Source organism: Ahaetulla prasina, chromosome 7 (genome assembly GCF_028640845.1).
Source record: "Ahaetulla prasina isolate Xishuangbanna chromosome 7, ASM2864084v1, whole genome shotgun sequence".
In the NCBI taxonomy this organism is placed as follows: Eukaryota; Metazoa; Chordata; class Lepidosauria; order Squamata; family Colubridae; genus Ahaetulla; species Ahaetulla prasina.
In genome coordinates, this window is record NC_080545.1 from 99697876 (window position 1) to 99716950 (window position 19075).

Here is a 19075-nt window from a genome sequence, read left to right on the forward strand (position 1 = left end):
TTAATGGGTGAAATGGGTGGCCTGTTAATAGACTGGGCCAATTACCAGGAGACGGTGAATTCTAGTCCTGCTTTAGGCATGAAAGCCAGCTGGGTGACTTTGAGCAATCACTAGGTGAAGGTAAGTTCTAGTTTCACCTTAGGAATGAAAGCCAGCTGAGTGACTTTGAGCCAATCACCAGGAGACTGCGAGTTCTAGTCCTGCCTGAGGCATGAAAGCCAGTTGGGTGACTTTGAGCCAATCACCAGGAGACTGCGAGTTCTAGTCCTGCCTGAGGCATGAAAGCCAGTTGGGTGACTTTGAGCCAATCACCAGGCAATGGTGAGTTCTAGTTCCACCTTTGCAATGAAAGCCAGCTGGGTGACTTTGAACCAATCACCAGGAGACTGCGAGTTCTAGTCCTGCTTTAGGCACAAAAGCCAGCTGGGTGACTTTGAGCCAATCACCAGGAGACTGCGAGTTCTAGTCCTGCTTTAGGCACAAAAGCCAGCTGGGTGACTTTGAGACAATCACCAGGCAATGGTGAGTTCTAGTTCCACCTTTGCAATGAAAGCCAGCTGGGTGACTTTGAGCCAATCACCAGAGTCTGTGAGTTCTAGTCCTGCCTTAGGCATGGAAGCCAATTGGGTGACTTTGGACCAATTACTCTCTCTCTCTCTCAACTCAACCCACCTCACAGGGTTGTGGCTGTTGGAGAAAACAGAAGCAAAAAAGGACTATTAGGTATGTCCGCCACCTTGACTTCTTTATAAAAATAATAAAAAGTGGAATAAAATTCTAGTAGATGTAAGTGTAAGAAAAAACAAATGTAGGACAAAAATGATAACAAGGGATTAAATGATTCCCAGAGTCTGCAAATTTTACCTCTTAAAAGTTTGGGCTCTGGGGATGGAAACAGAAACAAAGCTTGAAGGCAGCCCAAATCGTTCGCTTCGGCGTCTGAAAAAAAAGAGAGAGAAAACAGGGCGCCATGCTTCTCTTTTTGAACTGGAATCTTCCAGGGAAGACTCACCTGGGTTTGACGGTGCCGAAGGTCTCGGTTTCCCTTCTTACCTGTTTCTTTTGCCAAGACTGACGAGGTGAGGAAGAGGAGGATTCCGCGGTCATTTAAATATTTAACAAGTGCCTGTAACAGACAAAGAAAATGAATTTTCTCTTAGCCTCCATCAGGAGAATAACCTATAACTGTCTGGTTTGGTTCTGCAATCCAACAAGACAGACTGTTGTGTCTCGCCCAATCTCACCACAGCCGGGGCCTTCTTATCTGCTTCCGAACACGGAGGAATGTCCTAGTATGCCTCCCGGCCCCAGCCCTGGCTCCATGCCCAGACAGGCTGAAGAGGAGGAAATACCTCCAGCCACCAGCTCTGGCTCCATGCCCAGGCAAACGGAGCAACTAGACCCCTCCCCCTCCTCCACAGCATGTGAGCCTGAGGGAGGTCAATTGCCAACAGCTGCCGACTGGAGTGATCCTCGCGTCAGAAGACTTGATAGGCGGAGGCGACAGAAGGAAGGGAGGGGCAGGCCTGGATAAATGCTGAGTCATGGAGCCACACCCCATGGCCTATATAAAGGACCTGCTTTCTGGCATTCTCTGAGTCAGGCAAAGTCTAAACATATCTTGCTGAAGTCACTTTCTGGTCTCCTGCCTGCCCTGAGGACTTTGCTAGGACTTTGGCAGAGCTGCAGAGGCACGCCTGATTTGGATTTCCCTGACCCGGCCGTCAGCGGAGGAATGGGACACGACACAGACACAGACTTCAGAGGATCATTAGAATGGCAGAAAAAAACAAGGGCTACCAACCTGCCTTCCACTGAGGACCTGTATACTGTACGAATCAAGAAGAGGACCGTGAAAATATCTACAGACTCCTCGCATCCTGGACATAAACTGTTTCAATTCCTACCCTCAAAACGACACTATAGAGCACTGCACACCAGAACAACTAGACACAAGGACAGTTTTTTCCCCAATGCCATCACTCTGCTAAACAAATAATTCCCTCAACACTGTCAAACTATTTACCAAGTCTGCACTACTATTAATCTTCTCATTATTCCCATCACTCCTCCTCCTACTCATCCTCCTGCACAGAGGATGAAAACGGAGACAGCAATAGGCTATGGCAATCCCTGCAGCCTGAAACAGCTGATCCTCGGGAGGCCGATCCAACTGACAATCAGCTGCTTGTGCTAATAAGGCTGTGCTGAAACTGAAACCGAAACTGAAACAGACTGCTGTTTGATGCAAGGATGCAAATTGCTGGGAGGCAGAGGCAGATTTTTTTTCTTCTGGTGCTAATCAGGCTGTGCTGAAACTGAAACAACAGACTGTTTCTGCAAGGAAGCAAAGGCAGATTTTTTTTTCTGGTGCTAATCAGGCTGTGCTGAAACTGAAACAGGCTGTTTGCTGTTTGATGCAAGGAGGCAAATTGCTGGGAGGCAGAGGCAGATTTTTTCCCCCTTGTTTTCCTCCCCAAAAAAGGTAGGTGTGTCTTATAGTCCGGAGCGACTTATACTCCCCAAAATACGGTATATATAAAAACAGATTGAGACAAATCACGTTTCCATTGCTGTCAAAAAAACCCCAAAACCCTACATGGGCGTGTTTGTAAACCACCAAGAGGTGAAGGCTTCCTATATTTTTTTTAAATTCCTATTTTGCTGGCCATTTTAGGTGATCGAGACCACCCAAAGCCACATCCTGCAAAAAGCAAGAGACCGTTAATTCTGAAGATTCTTAAGAGCTCACCAGGTTTTTTTCTTTCATGCTCCCAATGAGCTGATCTTTCCGTTCACTCTCGTCTAATATTTCCACTTGATATAAACGAAACGACAGCTGCTGACAACAGACTGTAGGGAAAACCAAGTACACTTTAAAAAAAACAACAGGAAAGAAAAAAGAAAAACACCACCGAAAACAAACCAGTGTTAATGGTACAATAAATCTATGATTAAGACAACCCGGCTCCTTTCTAGCATTGTTGATGTTCTCTAGTTGGGTCAGGAAATGTCTGCAAGAAAACCACCAAGCTCAGAGGGCACCAAGGAGCCCACGGTTCTCCTCTTCTTCCACCACCACCCCTTCCTCCTCCTCCTCCTTGCAAACCCCCCTCTAGCACTGATGAGGTTACCTAGCTGAGACGTGAAATGAAAACAACCAAGCTCAGAGGGCAACAAGGACCCCACAGGATTATTAAGCAATGTCCATCCACTCCCTCCCTCCCTCAACCATCCATCCATCTTTTATCCATTCCTGTCTGTCTGTCTGTCATTATCTACTCATCCATTTCTATCTATTATCTAGCTACCAATCTATCTACCAACCAACCAACCAGTCTGTCTATCTATCTATCATTATCTACTCATCCATTTCTATCTATTATCTAGTTACCAATCTATCTACCAACCAACCAACCAGTCTATCTATCTATCATTATCTACTCATCCATTTCTATCTATTATCTAGCTACCAATCTATCAACCAATCAACCAACCAACCAGTGTCTGTCTGTCTATCTATCTATCATTATCTATTCATCCATTTCTATCTATTATCTAGCTACCAATCTATCTACCAACCAACCAACCAACCAACCAACCAGTCTATGTATCATTATCTACTCATCCATTTCTATCTGTTATCTAGCTATCTACCAATCTATCAACCAACCAACCAACCAACCAACCAACCATTGTCTGTCTGTGTCTGTCTATCTATCTATCATTATCTACTCATCCATTTCTATCTATTATCTAGCTATCTACCAACCAGTCTCTGTCTGTATCTGTCTGTCTATCATTATTTACTTATCCATTTCTGTTTCTGTTTATTTGTTTATTTAAATTTTCTGTCTTATTAAATTATTATTTCTGTCTATTATCCAGCGATCTACCAATCTACCAACCAACCTGTCTGTCTGTCTGTCTGTCTATCTATCTATCTATCTATCTATCTATCTATCTATCTATCTATCTATCTATCCATCCATTCAAACCTTTTCATCTGTCTGTCTCTTTGTCCACCCACCCACCCACCTACCCATCTAATTTACACACAGCCCACCTCCCTGTGGGAGTGATTCTGGTTTCAAATTTGGTTTCCTTCTGCACCGTTTCCACAAAATTATCCCGTTGACGGGCTGATGGAGCCACAGAGTCATGATCCCATTTAAATCACTCTCCCCCGCCCCACACCCAACATCCCCTTAAGTTGGAAAGAAAAGAAGATAACCAAACCATCCTGAGCCAGATAAACTCAACGAATGACACAACTGAAAAGCAAACCTTCATTATTGGAGTAACTGTTTTTTTCAAATGCAGCTTCCGGCAGCTTTTTTCGCAATTCAGATATCCGCACGATATACTTGAATTCCAGCTTGGCTGGCCTACGAAAGGAAAAAAGGGAGAAAGAGTTCGGGAAAACTCAAATCTTTCCAAAGCTGCCTTTTGGCCCTCCCGAAGAGCTGGAGAAACACCAGAAGTGGAGTCTAGAACAATTTCTTATTTGTGGCGTCCCCGGTGTTGAGCTTGGTTGTTCCCTTGCCGACGTTTCATGATCCAGCTATGTAATATCATCAGTGTGATGGTATTTGTTAGACAGTGAGGTTCGTTCTCTGTTTATATGTAAGTGGCTTGCAAATCCGACTCCCTTCTAGCATGGATAATGTTACTTAGTTAGGTCATGAAACGTCTACAAGAAAACAACCCAGCTCAGAAAGCACCCAGGATCCCACAGTTCAAACCTGAGCTACAAAGGTTTTCGCCTATCAATTCTTCATTTCTCACACTTTTGGGATCCAGATGGAAAGTTTCAAACCTAAAATATTTGCCGGTTCATAAAAACCACTTTACCGCCGAGGGGGGAAAAAACCTAGTCATTTTATTTATTTTTTATTTAAAAATCTTTCTCTATTCAGCATGAATTTGAAGCTACTATAGAATAGAATAGAATAGAATAGAATAGAATAGAACAGAACAGAATAGAAATACAGAGAAAAAGAAAAAGAATAAAATAGTATAAAATAGAATAGAATAGAATAGAATAGAATAGAATAGAATAGAATAGAATAGAACAGAACAGAATAGAAATACAGAGAAAAAGAAAAAGAATAAAATAGTATAAAATAGAATAGAATAGAAAATAGAATAGAAAAGAACAGAAATAGAAATACAGAGAAATAGAATAAAATAGTATAACATAGAATAGAATGGTATAAAATAATTAGAATAGAATAGAATAGAATAGAACTAGAATAGAAATACAGAGAAAAAGAAATAGAAATAGAATAAAATAGTATAAAATAAATAGAATAGTATAAAGTAGAATAGAAAAGAATAAAAAAGAACAGAAATGAAATAGAATAGAAATAGAAATACAGAGAAATAGAAATAGAATAAAATAGTATAACATAGAATAGAATGGTATAAAATAATTAGAATAGACTAGAATAGACTAGAATAGAACTAGAATAGAATAGAATAGATAATAATAGAATAAAGCAGAATATAGAATAGAATAGAATAGAATAGAACAGAATAGAATAGAATAGAACAGAATGGCATAGAATGGAATAGAACGAAGCGAAGCGAAGCAACACAACGCAATGCTGGAAAGGACATTGGAGGTCATCTAGTCCAACCCCCTGCTCAAGCAGGAGAACCCGTCCTATACCATCTCGGACAAATGACTGCCCACAATTTCTGGAGGCAAGCTGGACTTTTTAAAAAGGACTTTTTAATGTCCTATCTGGGGGCGGGGTAGGGGGCTTAATTCCAGTGGAAGAGAAAAATAAATACTTACAACTGAGCTGGGATCGAAGCTTGAGAGGGCGACCGAAGGACGATGTTGCAGACCCGCCGATTCTGAACGAAAAGCTGTCCCTCCCAGGCGCGATACAGCACTGAAGAGTTCAGAAAGAAAGCCGAGAGGCAGGCGGGTAGTTTATTCCTATTCATCTATGTACGTAGACAGGGAGTCCTCGACTTACGACCACAGTGGAGCCCCCCCAAAATCTCCGTCGCTAAGTCAGACGTTTGCCAAGCGAGCTTTGCCCCATTTGACGCCCCCTTTCCTGCCACGGCTGTTAAGTGAATCCCTGCGGTCGTTAAATTAGTAACCCGGTTGTTAAGCGAATCCGGCTTTCCCCACTGACTTCGCTTGTCAGAAGGTCGCAAAAGGGGATATGGTGACCCCGGGGAAACCGCGCCCGTCATAAATATGTGGCCAAGCGTCTGAATTGGGATCAACTGGTGTTTCACTTAACAACCGTGGCAAGAAAGGTTGCAAAACGGGGCAAAATTCGCTTCACAACTGTCTCGCTTAGCAATTAGAAATTTGGTGCCCGATTGCAGTCGTAAGTCGAGGACTACCCATACATTTTCCCAGAAACCCGCGGGAGGGGACATGGGGAGGGGCATACCTCCACTGTTATTCCCACCTCCCTCTGGCTCCAGCGTCCAATCAACTGGCTGCAAAGCCCGAGGGGCAGAGAACATAGAATAATAAAGAGTTGGGACTTTAGAGGTCTTCTAGTCCACCCCCAGCTCAAGCAGGAAACCTCATACTATTTCAAGCGGCAACGGGCAGTGTTGGAAATTAAAGCCGAAATTTAAAATCTCTTAATGGTGTACATGTATGTGTGTGAGAGAGAGAGAGGAGGACAAGGGAGGAGAGGAAGGACAAAACAAACATTAAAAAAATAAATAAAATTATTATGGGTTTTTTTTACCTTTCATCTCATGTTCAGCTCTGCAAAAAGGAAGAAGAAAAAAAAAATGAAAAATCGCTTTCAATCCAGGGGGAAAACAGTGAATTAAGGAGAAAAAATAATAATAAAGGCTTTTGACCAAGAAGAGAAAAGTCACTTACAAGCTTTTGTAACCGAGTGGCAACATTCTCTAACGACTCTACCCAACCGAACGAGTTTTATGGAGCGGGCTATTCCGAGGATCATTCAGCGATTCTAACTACAGCCACAGACTGCTTCGAAAAGTTTCTAGGGATCAAGGAAGAAATATTTTTTAAAAAATAAGAAAATTTTATTTAGCGGTCCAGCAAGCGTATTCGGTCAGAATGTATTTATTTATGAATTAGATTTTTATCCCATCTTTATTACAAGTAATTCAAGGTGGACGTACCTAATACTCCTTCCTCTTCTTATTTTCCCCACAACGACCCTGTGAGGTGGGTTTGGGCAGAGAGGAGGAGATTGGCCCAAAGCCAGCAGGCAAATTTTCATTCCTAGGGTGGGACTAGAATTCACTGTCTCCTGGTGATTGACTCAAACTCATCCAGTTGACTTCCATGCCAAAGGCAGGACTAGAACTCACCGTCTCCTGGTGATTGGCCCAAACTCACCCAGTTGACTTCCATGCCAAAGGCAGGACTAGAACTCACCGTCTCCTGGTGATTGGCCCAAACTCACCCAGTTGACTTCCATGCCAAAGGCAGGACTAGAACTCACCGTCTCCTGGTGATTGGCCCAAACTCACCCAGTTGACTTCCATGCCAAAGGCAGGACTAGAACTCACCGTCTCCTGGTGATTGGCCCAAACTCACCCAGTTGACTTCCATGCCAAAGGCAGGACTAGAACTCACCGTCTCCCGGTGATTGGCCCAAACTCACCCAGTTGACTTCCATGCCAAAGGCAGAACTAGAACTCACTGTCTCCTGGTGATTGGCACCGAAGTCATTTAGCTAGCTTTCATATTTAAGGCAGGATTAGAACTGCCAGTTGAGTGATTTTTGGCCAATCATCAGGAGACGGGGAATTCTAGTCCCGCCTTAGAACTAAAAGCCAATTGTGTGACTTTGGGCCAGTCCCTCCCTCCCCCCCCAGTCCAACCTACCTCACAGGGTTGTTGTAGGGGAAAATAGGAAAACCGAGTGTTGGATATATTTGTTGCCTTGAGTTATTTTTTAAAGAAATAACAAAGGCAGAATATTAATTTAATGTAATCAATGAATGAAATTAATACAAAGGGCTTCGGGCCACTCCCAAAAAGCCACTCCTAACCTGGGCATTGCCTGGGATACGCCTTACCTTGGTTTTCCTCCTCACGTTCTCCCTTGGTGTCGGCGCCTGCTTCCTATCGCGCCGAGAAAAGAGGCTTGTCCTGCATTGAAACCGAGAAGAGACACAATAATGGTTCACTGACTCGGGGCACACAATGAAGTTAACCACAATTAGATTAACCATGGTTAGGGTCCATATTCTCCTTTTGCACAAAGATGGTCTGAGCTGCGGGCTAAGAACGTGGCCGTGTTTGTAAACTGTGGAACTTTTAATACTTGTGGACTTCAACTCCCAGAATTCCCCAGCCAGGGAATGCTGGGGAATTCTTAGATGCCGCTCTAGCATCTAAGAAAACTTAGTTTGGTTTAGCATGTTGGATGAACTCAACCCAAGGTGGCTTATTCCTCAAACCATGCCGAAGCAAAGAAACGTCGTTTTATTTTCATTCTTTAAATTTATTTATTTCTATCCCCACCTTGATTATTTTTACAAATAATTCTTATTTGTAAATATACAAATCCTTAATGCAAGTAAGGAGTAGAACGTAATTAATCCCCCCTCCTCTTATTTTCCACACAACAACAACCCTGTGAGGTGAGTGGGGTAGAGAGAGAGAGTATGTGTGTGATTGGCCAAAAGTCATTCAGCTGGCTTTAATGCCTAAAGCGGGACTTGCCCTCTTCTGCAGATTGGCCCCAGGACACCCAGCTGACTTTCATGGATGAAGCAGAACTAGAACTCACTGTCTCCTAGTGATTGACCCAAAGTCACCCAATTGGCTTCCATGCCTAAGGTGGGACTAGAACTCACCGTCTCCTGGTGATTGGCACAAAGTCGTCTAATTAGCTTTCATTACTAAGGTGGAACTAGAACTCACCCGTCTCCTAGTGATTAGCCCAAAGTCACCCAGGCGCCTTTCATGCCTAAGGCAGGACTAGAACTTCCAGGCGCCTGGTGATTGGCCCGAAATCACCCAGCTGACTTTCATGGCTAAAGCAGAACTAGAACTCACTGTCTCCTAGCGATGGTCCCAAAGACACCCAGCTGCCTTACATGCCTAAGGTGGGACTAGAACTCACTGTCTCCTGGTGATTGGCACAAAGTCGTCTAATTAGCTTTCATTACTAAGGTGGAACTAGAACTCACCCGTCTCCTAGTGATTAGCCCAAAGTCACCCAGGCGCCTTTCATGCCTAAGGCAGGACTAGAACTTCCAGGCGCCTGGTGATTGGCCCAAAATCACCCAGCTGACTTTCGTGGCTAAAGCAGAACTAGAACTCACTGTCTCCTAGCGATGGTCCCAAAGACACCCAGCTGCCTTACATGCCTAAGGTGGGACTAGCACTCACCGTCTCCTGGTGATTGGCACAAAGTCGTCTAATTAGCTTTCATTACTAAGGTGGAACTAGAACTCACCCGTCTCCTAGTGATTAGCCCAAAGTCACCCAGGCGCCTTTCATGCCTAAGGCAGGACTAGAACTTCCAGGTGCTTGGTGATTGGCCCAAAATCACCCAGCTGACTTTCGTGGCTAAAGCAGAACTAGAACTCACTGTCTCCTAGCGATGGTCCCAAAGACACCCAGCTGCCTTACATGCCTAAGGTGGGACTAGAACTCACCGTCTCCTGGTGATTGGCACAAAGTCGTCTAATTAGCTTTCATTACTAAGGTGGAACTAGAACTCACCCATCTCCTAGTGATTAGCCCAAAGTCACCCAGGCGCCTTTCATGCCTAAGGCAGGACTAGAACTTCCAGGCGCCTGGTGATTGGCCCAAAATCACCCAGCTGACTTTCGTGGCTAAAGCAGAACTAGAACTCACTGTCTCCTAGCGATGGTCCCAAAAACACCCAGCTGCCTTACATGCCTAAGGTGGGACTAGAACTCACCGTCTCCTGGTGATTGGCACAAAGTCGTCTAATTAGCTTTCATTACTAAGGTGGAACTAGAACTCACCCGTCTCCTAGTGATTAGCCCAAAGTCACCCAGGCGCCTTTCATGCCTAAGGCAGGACTAGAACTTCCAGGCGCCTGGTGATTGGCCTGAAATCATCCAGCTGACTTTCGTGGCTAAAGCAGAACTAGAACTCACTGTCTCCTAGCGATGGTCCCAAAGATACCCAGCTGCCTTACATGCCTAAGGCGGGACTAGAATTCAGTCTCCTGGTAATTGGCCCAAAATCACCCAGCCAGTTTTCACGCCTAAGGCGGCACTAGAATTCACTCTGGTTTTTAGCCTGGTGCCTTAACCACTCGACCAAACTGGCTCTAGTTAGCATAAAATAAGAACTCAGCCAGGCTACAAAACCAACAGTTTGATGTGGCTTTCTTATTTATTTCTTAGTGGATTTCTTAGTTTTAATTAGGTCATGCCATATCTCCAGGAGTACAGACAGACAGCACATACCGCACAATACAGGTAGTCCTCAACTTACAACCGTTCGTTTAGTGACCATTTGGCAACAAATAAGGTGACCGATGACTATTTCCCACACTTATGACCGTTGCAACATCCCCGTGGTCACCTGATCAAAATTCAGACATTTGAGAATTGATTCGTATTTATGATTCCCTTTTGCGACCTTCTGACGAGCAAAGTCAATGGGGGAAACCGGATTCACTTAATGACGTGTTACTAAGTTAATAAGTGTGGTGATTCACTTAACAACTGTGGCAAGAAAGGTCATAAAATGGGGCGAAACCCATTGAATCCTTGCTCAATTTGACCTCAAGTACGGTCGGAATTCAAGGGCTACCAGTGTAGTCTATGTACTTTGTTAAAGTCATCTTCAAGACAACAACAAACTGACTTAAGAAAGAAAGTTTGCATAATGTGTTTTTTTTCTGTTTCTTAATTTTCTTTAAAAACTTTAGTGGATCGGATCAAAATTATATAACCCCTGCTAGCTTTTCTATTTCCAACACTCCCTTCGAAGTCAAACAAGAAAATGACAATTTTTCCCCATTCGTTTCCTCCCAGCTTCTAAGGTACGCTGCTCCTGACAATGGAGGCTCCTTTCCACCCTCAGAGCTAATAACCTTTCGCCGTGAATTGAAAACGTACTTGTTTATTCAAGCGGGACTGGCTTAATTTTAATATTCTAAATTTTTAAATTTTAATAATTTTAACTGGTGTATTTTATTGATGGGTCAAATTTGATGGTTTTAATTTTCGGCCATTCATAGAATATGTTATTTTAACTATGGTTTTAATCTGTATATTGTTCTGTTTTAATCTGGCTGTACACCGCCCTGAGTCCTTCGGGAGAAGGGCGGTATAAAAATCTAAATAATAAATAAATAAATAATAAAAAACACTCCCACCGCTCCTTAAATCTGTCCAACTGTCAGTTTTCAAAAAATAAAACAAAATAGATAAACCCTCCCATTTATAAACTCCCAAGTCCTTACAAAATAGAATTCTTTAGAATAGAATTCTTTATTGTTTATATTTTATATATAAACAATATATAAAACATTGTTTATATTTAATTTATAATAATAAATTTATTATTTATTAAGAATATTTATTAGAATTAGAATATGAAATACAAATTAGAATATTTATTATAAATATTCTAATTCCAAAAAAAATTGCATTTGTCCAAAATAGTTTCTTCGCAGGAGAAAATTATAACGGGAAACAGAGTCTTGGGAGTTTCCGACAACTCATCCTTGGCTTCAGTTTAAAAAACAAAACAAAAACTTTTGCATTTATCGGGTTTTGTTTTATTTATAACTGGAAGATCACGCCTGTCTTTTCTGACCTTGCAATGAGAAAGCGAAAGTGATTCGAACAGAATAGCCTTCTCCTCTTTTTAGGCAAAAGTGAAACCATCGTAGCAGGAAACAGAAGAATCGGAAGCTGCGTTTAAAGCTTCATTTCTCCAACCGGGCAACGTTAAGATGTGTGGACTTCAACTCCCAGAATTCCCCAGCCAGAATTCTGGAGAATTCTGGGAGTTGAAAGTCCACACAGCTTAAGGCTGCTGAATATTTTTTTTTTTAAAGCAACTGCTTTGTTTTTCAAACTTTTAAAGCCTCCAGGAGATGCTTGGTTACTTTGAGGCTTCCAATAACAAACACACCTGGGGATTATGTTCCCCAGATAATTGATAAATCGGTGTTTTGCAACCTTGGCTATTTTAAGACCGCTGGATTGTCGGAATTCCCAGGACTGAATGCTGGCTGGGGGGATTCTGGGAGTTAAAGACCACCCATCTTAAAGCATGCTGGCTGGGGGGATTCTGGGAGTTGCAGTCCATTCATCTTAAAGCATGCTAACTGGAGGAATTCTGGGAGTTGCAGTCCATTCACCTTAAAGCACGCTGACTGGGGGAATTCTGGGAGTTGCAGTCCATTCACCTTAAAGCACGCTGACTGGGGGAATTCTGGGAGTTGCAGTCCATTCACCTTAAAGCATGCTGACTGGGGGAATTCTGGGAATTGCAGTCCATTCACCTTAAAGCATGCTGACTGGGGGAATTCTGGGAGTTGAAGTCCACCTGCCTTAAATTTGCCAAGGTTGAGAATTGCTACATTAGAGCGGGGGGGGGGGGGTGTCTCCCAACGTGGCAACCTCATAGGTGTGGACTTCAACTCCCAGAATTCCCCAGCCAGCTTTGCTTTAAGATGGGTGGACTGCCACTCCCAGCATTCCCCAGCCAGATAGGTTTAAAATAGAATAAATGGTCCGATTCCCAGAATTCCCCACTCCATCCATCTCAGGGAATGCTGGGAGTAGAAGTCCACCTGCCTTAAATTTACCAAGAATTGACAATTGCTATAATAGAGCAGGGGGTCTCCCAACATGGGAATTTTAAGAGTTGTGGACTTCAACTCTCAGAATTCCTCAGCGAGTCAGGCTGGGAGTCTTAAAGCTGCCACATGTAGAAGACCTCTGCAGTCCGTTGTCTATGCTCGAAATACCTCCGGCCTCTTTGAAGATTTCATGTGGCAGGTTGTTCCACCGGCTGCTCACACAGTCCGGAATTTCATTCTGATTTCTAACCTAATTCTCCCTCGGTATGACCTTAATTTTACAGGTAGTCCTCGACGTACAGCAGTTCATTTAGTGACCGTTCAACGTTACAACAGCCCTGGAGAAAGTGACTTAATGACTGGCTGAGGAACTCTGGGAGTTGAAGTCCACAAATCTTAAAGAGACCAAGGTTGGAGACCCCTGTTCTGGAGAACCGGTAGCGGAAATTTTGAGTAGTTCAGAGAACCGGCAAATACCACCTCTGGCTGGCCTCAAAGTGGGGTGGGAATGGGGATTTTGCAATATCCTTCCCCTGGAGTGGGGTGGGAATGGGGATTTTGCAATACCCTCCCTCGGCCACGCCCACCAAGCCACACCACACCCACCAAGCCACAACCACAGAACCGGTAGTAAAAATAATTGGATTTCAATTATTTTGAATTTCTGCTCCAGCCCCTATTTGAAGACTTCCTACGTCATGTGGCAGGTTGTTCCACCGGTTGCTCATGCAGTCCGGAATTTCCTCTTGATTCCGAACCTGAGTCTCCCTCCTTGTGATCTTAAATTTTATTCCCTTGACTGCAATTCCCAGCCTGCTAAACTCACTCCCGGAGAAGCTGAGAATATTGGTCTGCTCTGCGCCAGGCAAAATCTCTTTGCAGGATCGAAACCATCTCAAAACCCCTATGATTATGGCTTGTGCGTGCACGCACTTCTTTAACGACAAATTAATTTGCGTGGCGCAGAGTTAATGAGCACCTCTGCTGGCTAAGAGGAGGGGAGAAAACAAAGAGATCGATTGCTCCCTTCTCTTCTTTTTCTGCAAAATATAAGACGAGAAAATACCAAATTCCATTTATACCAAACTTCCTCGGCCGGCATAACCTGTTGAAATCTTGCAAGACAGGTTAGTTTTTTGCAGGCTCAGCAGCTCGGGAAGCCAAGAATTCAGATGATGGAAATAAAACAAGCAGAAAGGATCTGCAAAAGGGAATCTGGAGAGGAAGTTGAGAAGATTCCCCCCACTGCAATTGGCTACCATAGGATGGAACCGACGGGCACAAAAAACTAGAATAGTTTTGGACTAGAATAGATCCGTTCCGGGAATATCGCCCGCGGGGAGTATATTGTTCACTTGAAATGAACACTGATGGGCCTTACATTAAAATGAAATTTCGTTGCATGCACCTCTCAAATGGTCACCAATATACATGACATCAGGGGTGTCAAACATAAGACCTGAGGCCCAAATCCAGGCTGCGGGGTGCTTAAATCTGACCGGCAGGGCCAGGCTGGAAATAGCAAATGACCAGTGCCTCTGGCGGCCAAAACGGGGCGTGGGGGAGCGGCACACGACCCCCCCACTCCCCGTCGCCCATTTTCCACCTAGACGGCCTCCTACGGCACTTTGCCAACCAAAACAATGAGAATATATCTGCTGAAAAAAAAAACTCCACACTGGCGACAGGAAGGGCATCTGGCCAGTAAATACTCCGCTCCATTCAGCTGCCCGGACTCCACCCAGGAAGGGATTATGGGGGTCATTAAAAGATGATAACCTATAACGTACATTATATGACACAGAGACCACATTCTCCTTTTGTACAGGAAGTCCTTGATTTACGACCACAATCGAGCCCAAAACTTAGGTTGCTAAGCGAAACCTTTGTTAATGGAGTTTTGTCCTCTTTTACATTTCTTGACACAGTGGCTAAGTGGACCACTGCAGCTGTTCAGTAACACGGTTGTTAAGTGAATGACTTCCCCCCACTGACTTTGCTTGTCAGAAGGTCGCAACCCCCCCCGACACTGCAACCGTCGTAAATTGAGCCAGTTGCCAAGCATCTATATTTTGATCACATGATCCTGGGGAAGCTGAAAACGGTCGTTAATTTAAATTTAAATAAAATAAATAAAAGGTGTTTTTTTTTAAGTGTCAGGGGTTGCCATTTTAAGTTCAAACGGTCACTAAGCGAATGCTTGTTAAGTCAGGGGCTACCTGCATTTTGAAGTAGCCGTGCTCCAGATATTCTGGGATACTCACACAGGCTGTGTTTACATAACCCATCTAACCTGGTTGCCAAACCATCTTCTGGATTTGCACGATCTGCTAAACCCTAAGAAGTAAACCGGCGTGTTTCGCCAACCCAACAAAACAACTAATTGGAATTACTTTTAACTAAACTTCTATGTTGCACGTTTTACCTGGCCTGATTATTTGCGTCGTGCGAACACACTGCAAATGTATTTTAGTGCAGGGGTCTCCAACCTTGGTCCCTTTAAGACTTGTGGACTCTGGGAGTTGAAGTCCACAAGTCTTAAAGGGACCAAGGTTGGAGACCCCTATTTTAGTGCATCATAAAATTTCAGTTTTAGGGAAACCGACAGAAGGGTAACCCCACATGCTATCAAGGCATTACTCAGAAGGAGGCACTTGCTTAATCCGCATATTCTTAGAATAGAATAAAATAGAATTTTATTGGCCAAGTGTGATTGGACACACAAGGAATTTGTCTTTGGTGCATATGCTCTCAGTGTACCTAAAAGAAAAGATACGTTCATCAAGGTACAACATTTATCTTGATGAACATTTACCTTGATGAACATTTAGGGTGAGGCCCTTCCAACAAGAGTCATTTTCAAACAAACAAACATTAAAAAAAAAAATATTGCAATGTCAGGAACACCATCATGGGCGTGAATAAAACAATTAAGGCTTCATGTTTTGGTTTAGGCTAGAACTAAGCCTATCGCATTATGACTTACTCTCTCGTGCAAATCAAGCCACACCATGGTTCATGTATACTGTATTAAGGTATACTGGATTTTAACCATGGCTTGTTGAGTTAGCCACCTTTGGCTGGGTCCGACATTAAATTCCTCCAAAAGCACAGCAGAAAAACCAGAGTACCCTTTTAAGTATTTTGCTCTGCACAGGCAGAAGAGTCACAAACCTGAGTTTAAAGTTGACTGACATTCGTGGATTCAAACAGGTGAGGCTCCACCAATCCTGGCCTAGAATATCGCCATCATGGTCAATTTAATTAATTCCGTTTCAAGGCCACCCAACTCCAAATGCGCCATTTACAAATTGAGAGAATTAAAAAGAGAATAACAGATATACGGGTCAGGCCCTCAACTTACGACCGCACAACTGAGCCCAACCGTTACCCTTGCTAAGTGAACCTCGTCCCATTTTTACGACCTCCGTTGCCCTTAAGTGAATCCCGGCAGGGTTTGAGGAATTATTGAGTCTGTCATTTGCACCTCTATAACTGTCTGGTTCGGTTCTGCAACCTAACAAGAAAAACACAGACTTCAGAGGATAATTAGAACTGCAGAAAAAATAATTGCTACCAACCTGCCTTCCATTGAGGACCTGTATACTGCACGAATCAAGAAGAGGGCCGTGAAAATATTTGCAGATCCCTCGCATCCTGGACATAAACTGTTTCAACTCCTACCCTCAAAACGACGCTATAGAGCACTGCACATAAGAACAACTAGACACAAGGACAGTTTTTTCCCGAAGGCCATCACTCTGCTAAACAAATAATTCCATCAACACTGTCAGACTATTTACTGAATCTGCACTACTATTAATCTTCTCATCGTTCCCATCACCAATCTCTTTCCACTTATGACTGTATGACTATAACTTGTTGCTGGCAATCCTTATGATTTATATTGATATATTGACCATCAATTGTGTTGTAAATGTTGTACCTTGATGAAAGTATCTTTTCTTTTATGTACATTGAGAGCATATGCACCGAAGACAAATTCCTTGTGTGCCCAATCACACTTGGCCAATAAAAAATTCTAATCTATTCTATTCTATAAACAGGGTCGTTAAGTGAATCCAGCTTCCCCGTTGACTCCAAAGGACGCAAAACGGGATCATGTGACTGACACACACACACACACACCCAGGACACTGCAACCGTCGTAAGTACGAGTCCGTTGCCAAGCCTCTGAATTTTTGATCATGGGGGGGAAAACGCTGCCGCTGGCTGTCAACCTGAAAAATCGGTCCTACGTCGCTTTTCTTTTTTAGTGTGGTTGTAACTTGGAACGGTCACTAAAGCAGGGGGTCTCCAACCTTGGTCCCTTGAAGACTTGTGGACTTCAACTCCCAGAGTCCCTCAGCCAGCAAAGCTGGCTGATGGACTCTGGGAGTTGAAGTCCACAAGTCTTCAAGGGACCGAGGTTGGAGACCCCCCTGCACTAAAGGAATGGCCATAATTCGAGGACTCCCTGTAGGTGAATCCAGACCTCTTGGAGCCCCGGAAGGAAGTCGGAGGAAGTTCCCTCTTAATGGGCAAACACGTGGCTGAGCCAAGCCCGAAAGGAATTCCAGGCAGACAAGCCAACCAACCAACCAACCAACCAAAGGAAACCAAGCGAAGCCGCAGCGGGGATCCTTCTGCAAAAGGATGGCGGTGCAGGATCCCTTCTAAAGCCAGCAGAGGATCTCGGGCAGCCTTTTTTTTCTTTCTCCCTTTTTCTTTCTTTCTTTCTCCCTTTTTCTTTCTTTCTTTCTCCCTTTTTCTTTCTTTCTTTCTCCCTTTCCCGGAGGCTGCAGCGATCCTCTCCTCCCTGCGCGCTTTCTCTCTCTCTCTCTCTCTGCTTGCGCTTGACTTCCCCCCCCAGCTTCCGATCCCCAAAGAAGGCGGAAAACTGGCGCAGGGCGATCCTATTCAGCGCTCGGCTTCCACCCCCCCCACACACACCCCATTTAATTCCCCCCCGAGCCGCTGCCCCCATCGCCTGCCCGCGATCCTAAGGAGGAGCCCCGCCTGGGCCGACACGTGTCTGAAGCTTCCCCCGGCCTCCCTCCCGGCACTCACCGCTGATGACAGCTGCCCGACCCGCCGCCGGCCCTGCCATGCCGGGAAAGAAAGCCGGACCCCGGGGAGGGACCCCGCCGCTCTGACCCGCGTCTTCTCTCTCTGTCTCTCGGCGTGCACGTCGGAACGCGCCGACGCGGGTTTCCTGCCCGCTCCGCTTTCTTTCCCCGGAGAGCGCCGGGCGGGTCCCCTTTGTTTTGGGGCGGGGGGGGGGAGGGGCTCGGCCGGCCCCCTCCCCCTCCTCTCTTTGGGGCGGGGGTGCGGGGGGGGCTGCGGGGACCCCCTCCCCGGGGCTGCTCAGAGCCGGCGGGCGGCGGAGCCGAAGGGAAACATGTCGGGCGCGGAGAGGCGGCGGCGGCGGCAACCCCAGGAAGTGAAACGGCCGAGGGAGCCCGCAGCCAAAGAAAGAAAGTGAAAACTAACCCGGAAGGGGTCGCGGAGGGGGAGGGTTCAACTTCCGGCCCCCGCTTCTCTCTCTCTCTCCCTCCCCCCCCCCCCACCGCTTTCTTTAGAGAAGGGGAGGGGCGGCCCTGCGCCATCCCGGGGGCTGCAGGGGGAGGGGGAGGGGGGCTGAGAGAGAGAGGGAGGGAGCTGGGAGGGGGGGGCTAGCAGGGGAGGGGAGCTGTGAGAAGCTGGGAGGAGGGGTTGGAGGAGGGGCTGAGAGAGGAGGGAGGGAGCTGGGAGGGAGGGAAGGGAGGTGGGGGGCTGGGAGAGGGAGGGGCTGAGGAGGGAGCTTGGAGGGAGGAGGAGGAGGGAAGGGGTTGGAGGGAGGATTGGATGGTGGGAGGGGCTGGAAGACAGAGGAGGCAGCTGGGAGGGAGGAGGGGGCTAGCAGGGAGGGAGCTGTGAGAAGCTTGGAGGGAGGGAGGGAGAGGGTTGGAGGGAGGGGGCTGAGAGAGGGAGGGAGGGAAAGGGGTTGGGAGGGAGGGGATTGGATGGTGGGAGGGGGGCTGGAAGACAGAGGGAGGCAGCTGGGAGGGAGGAGGGAGGAGGGGGCTAGCAGGAGGGAGCTGTGAGAAGCTTGGAGGAGGGAGGGATGGGGTTGGAGGAGGGAGCTGGGAGGAGGGAAGGGAGGTGAGGGGTCTGGGAGAGAGGAGGGGCTGAGAGAGGAGGGAGCTTGGAGGGAGGAGGGAGGAGGGGTTGGAGGGAGGGGTTGGAGGAGGGATGGGGGCTGGAAGAGAGAGGAGGGAAGGAGGGAAGGGAGGTGGGGGGCTGGGAGAGAGGGAGGG

General features: G+C 45.7%; 1 protein-coding gene across 2 annotated transcripts in view; it reads right to left on the reverse strand.

Moving 5' to 3' along the window:
• The window catches only part of TASOR2 (transcription activation suppressor family member 2), a 49897-nt gene extending 31635 nt beyond the window's left edge, over positions 1-18262 (reverse strand). Inside the window, exons 1-9 of one of the 2 annotated variants that reach the window (XM_058191919.1) lie at positions 17847-18262; positions 8047-8119; positions 6872-6998; positions 6732-6751; positions 5804-5903; positions 4288-4388; positions 2753-2853; positions 1054-1126; positions 865-939 (exon numbers count right to left, since the gene is read on the reverse strand). In XM_058191919.1, the coding sequence (XP_058047902.1) occupies positions 865-939; positions 1054-1126; positions 2753-2853; positions 4288-4388; positions 5804-5903; positions 6732-6751; positions 6872-6897 (496 nt within the window). In that variant the 5' untranslated portion in view covers positions 6898-6998; positions 8047-8119; positions 17847-18262. The remainder of the gene's footprint in view (positions 1-864; positions 940-1053; positions 1127-2752; positions 2854-4287; positions 4389-5803; positions 5904-6731; positions 6752-6871; positions 6999-8046; positions 8120-17846) is intronic. The other variant, XM_058191920.1, reaches the window with a different exon arrangement.
• Positions 18263-19075: the final 813 nt, after the last annotated feature.